The 9,895-nt window shown below is 49.3% G+C and overlaps 3 protein-coding genes across 3 annotated transcripts; 2 read left to right on the forward strand and 1 right to left on the reverse strand.

Moving 5' to 3' along the window:
• Positions 1–115: 115 nt before the first annotated feature.
• Positions 116–322, forward strand: ETH_00001815 (uncharacterized protein; the record flags this gene model as incomplete). Its single annotated transcript, XM_013377568.1, has 1 exon — positions 116–322. One exon carries the CDS (start codon positions 116–118, stop codon positions 320–322), a length of 207 nt encoding a protein of 68 aa, XP_013233022.1.
• Positions 323–2,576: 2,254 nt separating this feature from the next.
• On the forward strand, positions 2,577–6,773 carry ETH_00001820 (3-methyl-2-oxobutanoate hydroxymethyltransferase, putative; the record flags this gene model as incomplete). Its single annotated transcript, XM_013377569.1, has 14 exons — positions 2,577–2,735; positions 2,967–3,054; positions 3,167–3,232; positions 3,385–3,530; positions 3,671–3,746; positions 3,863–3,922; positions 4,112–4,204; positions 4,371–4,458; positions 4,627–5,333; positions 5,541–5,653; positions 5,747–5,800; positions 6,126–6,234; positions 6,441–6,585; positions 6,698–6,773. 14 exons carry the CDS (start codon positions 2,577–2,579, stop codon positions 6,771–6,773), a joined length of 1,980 nt encoding a protein of 659 aa, XP_013233023.1.
• A 1,130-nt stretch (positions 6,774–7,903) lies between these two features.
• On the reverse strand, positions 7,904–9,780 carry ETH_00001825 (uncharacterized protein; the record flags this gene model as incomplete). Its single annotated transcript, XM_013377570.1, has 9 exons — positions 7,904–8,082; positions 8,184–8,279; positions 8,391–8,481; positions 8,624–8,734; positions 8,845–8,943; positions 9,051–9,118; positions 9,265–9,399; positions 9,491–9,581; positions 9,730–9,780. 9 exons carry the CDS (start codon positions 9,778–9,780, stop codon positions 7,904–7,906), a joined length of 921 nt encoding a protein of 306 aa, XP_013233024.1.
• Positions 9,781–9,895: the final 115 nt, after the last annotated feature.

The raw sequence follows: 9,895 nt of genomic DNA on the forward strand, positions 1-9,895 counted from the left end.
GAATCTCATTTTTGTGCAGGAAAACGGATTCGCGAATATATTTGACCCTGGAAACATAGGAACATCAGAATGCTTCCCTGATACATAGCAGAGCCTGCGGACGGGTAGGCTAAGAATGCCAGAATGGCATATCGGCGAGATGGTCAAGAGTTACGAGCCAAGCGGGCCCCCTGCGTTTGGCATCCTCATGCTGAAATACGATTATCTTCATGAAGCCTGTCTTAATGGACTGCGTCTGCGGCAGCAGCACAACCCAGTTGATCCTGCCGCCCTAGGAATTGCCCACAGCGGGAAATGCGACCCAGTGGCTTTGAACCTGTGATTTCACTACCCACGTAGTAGTAGTGATAGAACAGGAAAAACGGCAGGTGAAAGCTTAAAGACACAAGCTTCACATCGTATCTGACTGGCATCTGACCAGTGGATTCAAAATACTCTCCAACTGTTTGACATTCCTGGGTCACGTCCAGTGTGGCAACCTTTCTGTTTGACGAATTAGACCAAACTCCTTCTAGTGCTTTCAACCAGCCCGAAAAATATTTCTACGAATTCGTGCCGCTCCATAGTTGGCAGGCTCAAGAGGGGACTAACGGTTCGTGTGGAGCACTGTTTTTCTCTCTGCCTCACCACTTGCTGGTAGGCGATAGACTACGTTGCCTCCGACAATCACGAAGCGAGAAGCAATCCATCGGTATCTGCTTGGTTCCAGGCAACGCATGTTGTGTAAATCTATGACGTGTTCACATGAACTCCGTGCAAAAAACGTTCCAGACCAACTGGCTCATTCAGGTCTTCTCAGCATGGCCTTCAAACTCGCGCTGCACGCAGTTCGGGCCGTATACATCCATTTGCTGCACGTTGAACGGTAAAAACACGAGAACTAGGTGGTAGAGACTGGCAAGCAAAGAGATGCATTTGCGAGCTAGGGCGCTAAAAGGAGCTGCTGAAACCCTGTCGTCCGAACTGCTACTGGCTCCAAGTGTGCTCGAGGATATAAAGCTTCAGGCAAGCTATCATATGTTTCTCTGTGCATTTCACCGTCTGCGTCAGCTCAGCTTTAGGGCTACCCAACCTTGTTTCAGCTCTGTATACGAGATGGCTTTCACTCTTTTGCCCGCTGAACGGTGTCCCTACACCACTCCCTGCAACGACACATTGCAAGGTCCTGTTGAACTCACGCCCATTTAGATAGGTTACAGCAACAAGAGAAGCCCCTCGCTCAGTAGCTTGAAGATATCCTGAACCTGCCTTCTGTAGATCTCGTTGGACACAGCAAGAGGCTGAAGTGAAAGTAACAATTTAGATTTCCTCAAATTGAACACCGTTACTTCGAAAGTGCTATTTTACGCCCGAATTCCTCCTGCAAAATACCCTATAATTTCGTCCAGATGGTGAGCGTACTGTGCGTTCTACACCATAGATAGCGATTCTGGCAGCAGCTGCCAGAAACTTGGCATATTTCACTGCCTCACAGTTTCAATGCCTCTGCAGACCGTGGCACTGTATGGTCTTGCGTGAACGAAGCTAAAACGCCTTGTTGTTACTCGCGCCAACCAGCGGGCTCGCACCTTTGCACGACGCAGCTAAACTTGTAAAACTTGCAGCCTCGCACGCTTACTTGCATCATGCACAGCACAAGACATCTATTGACCACGGCTAATGTGGCGTGACTTTTGTGGAGAAAGAGAGCAACGCACGGATGGTAGCAAGTCACTTTCTTTCACGTCTCTGCTAGTGAAACTCCAGTGTTCATATCGTGGGATATGAACACTGTGGAGTTTCCCTAGCAGAGACGTGAAAGAAAGTCATATAAGTCCCACGGTCTAATGCAATGTATATACTAAGTTTTGCAGCGTGAGAATCAAACTTTGTTGGCTTCTCCTGTCCAATCCAATCAGCACTCCAACTGGCGATGGCGGAAATGGCAGCTGGGCAGCTTGAGCAGAAATAGACTCATACGAGCTGTTCTGGATTTTCTCTTGAAAACAATTGAAAATTAAATCAAAAATAAAGTTCGGCTTTCGTTACACGTGGAGCTGCAAGTATTTTACTTTGCGCATCTGGAGCTGCGGCACAAAGAATTGGGAACGAGGATTTTAAGAGTGCTGAGTGAGGCCCATGTGGCTACAATACATATAATGCAGAATATTTATTTGATTCAAAATAAGGAATCGATGATACAATGTGAGCTGCCGTAACTTCTTATGAGTTTGAAGACTTCGCTTAGACCCAGATGCTTCAGCCCCCAGCTTGCCATCGGGGACTGTGTCTCGTGTAAACACACATGCGTATTGTTGAGCAAAATCCCGTCTTAATAAGCGTAGAAATTGCACATTTGCATGTGGGAAACGCGTCAGCTGCACCGTATATGCTTTAACTGTGGGGAAGCCAGTGGAGAAGACGGAAGTTGCACAGCGTTCGGTCATTCAACTAGACAAACCTCGGATGCTCCCCAGCGAAATCTCTGAAAATATTGCGGCCATAGGCCTTTTTTAGCATTAAGGCTGACGCACATACAGATTGTGGTATTCCCAATCCTCTCGTGCCAGAAGCAAGCCTCCTGAAGACGACAGACAATGAGCAGTTTTTACGGAGCTTCTGGAGGCGACGGAGATGACAGTACTTGGGGACCTGGAGCATGCACATCCCTTTCTCAGCTACATGGCATGAAACGCCTAACACTTGGCCAAGTCATCGGGAAAAAACGCCGCAAGGAGAAAATCGTCATGTGCACGGTGCGTTTGCTGTGTTTCGTGCGTGGATTCTCTTAACTTGGGCGTGTGGGAGCCCCTCAGCTTTGCTGCTGCATTGCTCAACCGCGGCTCAATCTTTACAGGTGTATTCAATGATTGGAAAATGGATCCATCTAGATGGATTGATGCAGCGCCTCGTTTGCTGCGCATTTGGCCGAAGCCAGCCCTTCAAGTTTGAAAGTGCGGATTTTCTCGGCTGACTTTACCGCGCAGGCGTATGACATGTTCACGGCACGAGTTGCAGATGATGCGCTGGTGGACATTCAGCTTGTTGGCGACTCGCTTGCTAATGTTGTCATGGGTGAGCTTTCAAAGATATGTTATTCTGGGTGTTTTCCCCAGACGCTTACATCAAGTCTGCTGGTCTGGTGCGCAGTAGGTTGCTACTGCATATCTCTGCTTCATGAATGCAGGGGAGCCCAGGACGACAGCTGTTGATCTGGACACTATGATCTTGTTCGCCAAGCTTGTTCAGAAAGGTGCGTAGTCACCTGTGTGGAGGGGCATCCTCACTGGAGTGGTGGGTATGCATGGCAGCGATAGCTATTCATACCGCTTTTAAGGCTCTTAGCGGGATGATTTGTCCAATCTCTACATCAGTTTTCGGTGTCCCAGTCACCCATTTGCGCAGGCAGTCGGCGATCCATTGTAATGTTTGACCTTCCATATGGTACATATAATACACCAAAGGAAGCAGTTGCAACGACTGTTAGAGTGGTCCAAGAGACGGGTATTCAGCTAGTGAAGCTGGAAGGGTACCTTCCGGATGTTGTAAGGGTACGGTTTCTACGAAACACCGAAGGGGCATCCACTGCCGTAGACTTGTCCAAAGTAGCCACCCAAAGGTTTCAACGACACGCACAGCCAGTTTACGAGTCGAATCCCGTTTTGCTTGCGGTATGACTTCACATGTGCAGGAGGTACAGAGGCACGCCGCGGTTTGTTGCCACATTGGCTTGCTTCCGCAAACTGCCACTTCATTTGCAAGCACAGGTTAGTGAAATACGGGTTGCATGCCTGCAAGTTTGGGGCACATTGCTCATGCACTTCGACTCTGAAGCAACACATACTTTAAGGTGAATTAAGGGATCTGTTTTTTCTCCCCACAGGAAGCACAGCAGCAGATGCGGAGAGGCTTCTGCAGCAGGCAGTTGATCTGCAAGAGGCAGGTAGGTAGTTCTTTCAGTAACACTGGTGAAATGTATTGCTGCAATGGCATCGCCATCGTGCTTGTACGGAATTGCAGGGGCCACGAGACTTGAAGCGATTATGCATGGTCTCTTTAAAATGCAGGCCAGCTTGTAGTTTGGGGCCGATAACCGTGGACTGGAGGGCAGTGCTTGTGTTTATCGATGAAGGTGCTTCCTTCTTAGTACTAGAGATGGTTTGTGCGGAGGCGGCGGAGCTAATTTCCAGGAATCTTAGGATACCCACGATTGGTATTGGTGCAGGTTAGTCACTTTGCGGGGATGGCGTTTCATCCAACACCAGCGCGGCATGCAGCACATGTACTAAATAGAAAGATAATGGACGAACAGTTAGGAGCCTGGCTTCAGCCGCTAATAAATGTTCCTTGCAAAGATTATGAGGCGTATGCATTGAGCACGAACTTCGCAGGTGCCGGGTGTGATGGCCAGGTTTTGGTCATTCACGACATGTTGGGTCTCTGTGGACCGGGCACGAAAGTATTCAAGTTCGCGAAAAGGTATACGTGATGCAATGCTGCATAGTTTTGTAGTGCATCGCCAGCTTACGCGGATAAATCGACGATTGTTCCATCCGTCTACCGGCACCGAAACTGATAGGTCTTGCTTTCTTGCCCAGTGTGGTTCGACGCCACCGTGAATGTTTCTCTGCGTGTGGCGTTCTTCAGGTATGCCAATCTATATGATATGGCGGTCTCGGCTGTAGGGACGTATAGGGCCGAGGTGGTGGCAGGATCTTTCCCAAAACCGTGCAACTCAACCTTCATGAAGCCAGCGGAGAGCGAGAAATTGTCAGCAATTTGCTCGAGCGGGGTGAGAGCTGCCATAGATATCAAGGCTTTACCCTCAGAGGGCAGTACCACAGACATTTCCGCTTCCAAGACAGCCAAAACGTGCTCTGCGGGACTTGAAAGCTCGTCGGACTCCAACGAGGCTGATTCGAGAGAGCCTTACAAAGTTTGTGTATGGGGCGGTGGTCGAATGGGGCAGCTTTTTGCATGGATCATGGCCGGCTCGATATCACCCCCAGTTAATGGAGACTGTGCGGAGTGGCAGCGCATGCAAATGCGGGGCACTGAAGTTACCATCTGCACATCGAGGGAGGACTTGATTGCTGCTTGTGTTCGGAAGCGAGGAATGTTGACTGCACTGCAGTCCGCTGGAGCTGCGTCGTCAGCAGTCCCCAGCGATCCTGAGAGTGGCGCTAAGCATTCCTTCATGCTGACGAACGAAATGGTCCAGGGTGGCTGTTGTGCTAGTGGGGCAGGGGAGCAACGACGAGTAAACGTGATTTCACGCAAAGCGGCAGAGTCTTTGGGCCGAGTTTTTGATCTCGTTATAATTGCTTGCAACTCAGGAGATACTCAGCCAATAGGTAAGCTGACACATGGGTCCCAGATTGAACGCGTAGACCTGACGGCACCCAGTAGGAATTCTGGTTTTCTGCTTTCAAACATTCGAATAAATCTGCACGAATGCATTGAAGACCTTGATTCCCCGAATGCGTGCGAGTTCTTCCCTCTCATGTGCTTACGTCAGTGCAAGTGTAGTACTGCTGTTTAGGAGCCGCATGTGACTGCAGCTGAATGCGCTTTCGGGGTCGCACGAGCTGAAGGGATCGTAGCTTCTTTACAAAACGGGCTGAAGGCCCCGCGAATACTACGAGCACTTCATGACCGGCTATTACTCTCAGGAGTGAGGGAACGCGCTACTTGCTTAACTTCTGCCCCAACTTCAGCGTGTGCATTGCACAGTGGGAGCAATCTTTGTGGTTTCGTGCTCCTTCAGGGCAAACCCTCTCCTCTCGTGTTCATGCCGACGTCCCTTGCTGCGGCTGAGGAGGTATGAACTGGCGGATGAATCGCTGTGTACTCTTAGCACTTATGGCGTTATCAGAGCACAACCACAGATAATAGATTGTTTCGCCTCCCATATCTACACGTGCTGCTTTCTTTCCTGAATCTCAACTGAAAAATCTCGGATTCTCACAAAACACATGCTCCACAACAACTTCTACATTGGTTTTTCATCATCTTCATCTCCGACGTTGGGCAGCTTGTTAGATTGCCTGTTTTCAGACACTTGCACAAGGTAGTTCATGTGGATGCCCAAAATTTCTTGGAAATGGGAAAATAAAGCGCCCAGAAACTTTATCGATTGTTCTCAGGAACCGCTGCACGTACAAAAAGTTGGCAATGGCCATGTGAAGATCTGCGGGCATATGCATCGAGCATCACAGAAAGCTGAAGAGCTGTATGCTATGCTTCGAGCCAGAGGTATTCCGCCTCGCGCAGCTGCATAGAGGCAGCGAGTCCAGAATACACTTGAAGCAATACTTCATCCGAAAAGTCTTTGAAAACTTCGAGCTTTCGAACGTAGTGGGGACGTGTGTAACTCGCCCATTCATAGGTGCGCCACCCAAAGAACGATGTAAACGGCTCATCTGAACAGGTTGCCCACTGGCTGTACTGCTGTTGCTTAGGGGTCTCCTGTGAACTCCTGCCGTGGTACAAGTTGGACGAAATCTTATGGGAAAAAGCAGCAGTGAACTGCTGCATCAACCCTCTCGCTGCGCTGCTGAACTGTGCCAACGGCCAACTTGTGGACCCCAGAATGGAGCTTACCAGGTGTGAATGGGCAGATTTTCTGTCTTCATGCTGTTTTGGAAGTCGTACAGATTTATTTTATGTGAATGCATTAAACTGTTCTTTCTTCTGTGCTTCATGCGCACGTTTTCAGGAAGCTGGTGGTGTCCGAGGTTGTGGCCGTTGCGAGGGCGAAAGGCATTCCGTTGACATTTGTATGCATCATTTAATTCCACTGGTAGTTCAGCTTCCCCTGTTACTTGGAGCTCGAAGTCAGTGCTTGCAGATAAATGTTTAGCTAGGTGCGTCCTTCTATTGTTGGTTCTTCAGGCTTCTGCCTCTGCTGCTGTTCTTGCCGTCGCCCGCGCATCAATGCATAATATTTCTTCGACACTATGCCAGCTACGTCAGGGTCGCTCATTAGAGCTTGTAGATATTTCTGGAGAAGGTAAACACTTCCGAATGTGGCAAACAGAAACGGTATCTTCCATGCGCTTACAGTATAGTTCCCGTCCCCATTTTTCTGGCTTGTGAGTGCTCAGTCATACGAGAAGCAAATGCAGTTGGCCTAAATGCCCATGTAAACAGGCTGCTTCTCGAGCTTGTAGGAGTGCTTGAAGCTACGAACGTTCGTCGATTGACCACTACGCAACCTGCTTCCTAAAAATCGAGCGAGGAACGAGTTACACAGTGGATTAGAGAGATGTTGAGACTTGGGTGAAGTGCACCCCCAGTTTGGTCTGATACGCATGTTGAGGAAGACTTGAGCACTCTCAACACTCAAGCTGCCAGTAAATGGTGCGGGTGGATTCAGCATTCATCCAGTTGAGCTTGCACAGTGCATACAAATTGAACAAGTGAAGTTTTTTCGACAATGAACCTCTCGAATGTGTAGCGCTTTCGCGTAGGCAGAGGCCTGCTGACTTGCGACGGCTTCCCCAGGCGCTTAGTACATCACGGGCAGGAAGCTCGTCTTAATTGTTTCAAACCACACTTATGGACTGCGTACAGTCCGGTCCTTTTGTTGCGCAAATTGGGCTGTTCGGGAGCTAATTTCTTTGCCACCAGAGCTGGAGAATAGTTGGTAAGTCAAGTTGCTTTCAAACAGTCCACCCAATTGTTCATTGGACCCAAACTCTGGCGACACAAAATCACTAGCTGCAACTGTCGCAACGTAACTGGCCTACCATAAGTCGGCTGAGGTTGAAGCAAGGATCACGCAGATTTTGCCTGACGCAGCGAACGTTTCTCGGCGGCGAATTAGATACGATCCACGCATCCCGCAGGCATGGATGCACCCAGTGGACAGCTTCAAGCAGATAAAATGAATCGTTCCTCCGAACCGTTCCTCCGAAGGAGTCTAATGCTTTGCTTGCCATTGGTAACGCGCCTCTTCATGATAGCTGTAGTATTTCTGAATGAATGCATACGCCGACTCTGGTCCATGCGACCCGTACGGATAAGGCTCCGGTTTCACCCCCGGGCCGTCGATCTGCTTGAGGAGTGGCGTGAATATGCGCCAAGCCTCACGCAACTCGTCTGCAGCGCAGATTGACAAAATGCTGGCGCAGGCACTGATGATTTCGTGACCAGGTGGGAGAATTCAACGTGCTGCGGTGGCGGCCCGGCAGTAAACGCACCTGTTCTAACGAAATTCTGTCTATCGCCCTTAATTACGTCCAATAATAGGCGCTCGTAGGCATCAGGAAGGCGGTCAACCTGCAGCCTGTCCATCACTGCAACCCAAAACACGACGGCAAAACGGTGCAAGCTGCATGCATGCTGATTCGAGAAGTATTTACCATGTCACTTGGTGACCACTAGGCATTTTCACTTGGACAGCGCACCTGATAGGTCTAGTTCCGTAAGCTGAAGCCCCGACGCAAGCCCCGGCTTCTTCGTGTAAAACTTCAGATAAATAGCCTCGCGAGGTTGTACCTGAAACCGCCCTCTACAGCAGCTCTTGGCGAAATGAAACTGTGCACTAGGAAATATGAACGAAGGATCAGCAGCCCAATGCCGGCATATGCCCAGTGTAGTTAGCGTTGCTGAGTAGCAGTCCTTAAGCGGCTCTGCTTACGATTATGACGAGTTCGTTTTCCGCGAGTTCCTCCTCGGGGTAAAAAGACTGAGCAATGGGACGCAACTGAATGCGAATTTCCGTGCAGCGCTTCTCGAGAGCCTTGCCAGCCTAAAATAAAGCAGCAACCGGACAGGGCTGCCAAGGGACAACACAATGCATTTCGCTTCTTTCCGCCAAAGCCCGCTTTGCAAAGGGCGGCAGTCTTAATAAGAACTTGCCTTAAAAATAAACGGAACGTCTCGCCATCGTTCATTCTCAATCCACAGTGCGCATGTGCAAAATGTAGGCGTCCGAGAATCGGAGGGGACTCCGGGATCCTGAAGAGCAACACTTGCGGCAGTTCAAAGCGATAAATGAGCAAGTTTGAAGCTCTGCCAAAAAGTTTCCACAAGGGAAATAGTCCTGGTAAGCAGGCGAAACATACATCTAGGTAGCCTGGTTGTGTGCCGTCGGGAGAAGCAGTATACTGCCCCAAGATTGTTTCCTCTAGCTCTGCAGGAGGCCACTCAGTATTGCACACAGTAGAACTTTGAGTTAGTTCACTTGTCATAGAATATCTGAGGAAATAGCTGACAGGTGGCTGGGGGAAGGGGATGACGCTCAAGGAAGGTGTAGCCAAATATTCCACTGCAGCATACTGATAGCAGGCATCTGTTTCAAAACCTTCACTTTCTCATCTCTGACATCCTCATCGCTCAGAGAAGCGGGAGGCTCCATGGCTATCAGCGTCAACAACTGCAGCATGTGGTTCTGCATAACGTCCCGAATGATGCCTGCAATTGAAAAACATACGGGAATTCTGAGACAATCACGAACCAGACGAAAAAGAGTACTTCTCAAATCTCTGACCAGTACTGCACTTACCGTAGCTATTGAAGTACCCGCCACGACCTTTTGTCCCAATGTCTTCTTTGAATGTGATGCGAACGCAACGTACGTTGTGCCTGTGGAAAAGCTGCATGAAACGACTCAGACCCACACTACGGGTAGCTCACAATCTCTGATGCTCCAAGACAAATACTGTAGCGCTGCTGTATCGTGACCTTTTCTAAGCTAGCAAGGTATTTGGCTGGTGGGCTGTAACCAAGGCTAACATGCCTTACATGTTTAAAGGCAACATTAGCAAAACGCAGTGCAATGATCGAGAGGGTCATCTCTTTGCCAAGGTAATGGTCAATGCGGTATATCTGCAATTAATCCCCAGCCACAGCACCAGTGCAAAGGGTTGACTTTGCTGACTGCAAAGCATCCAAAAGCGTACTGTGTCGT

The sequence above is a fragment of the Eimeria tenella genome, genomic scaffold (assembly GCF_000499545.2).
Source record: "Eimeria tenella Houghton genomic scaffold, Eth_scaff55, whole genome shotgun sequence".
NCBI lineage: Eukaryota > Apicomplexa > Conoidasida > Eucoccidiorida > Eimeriidae > Eimeria > Eimeria tenella.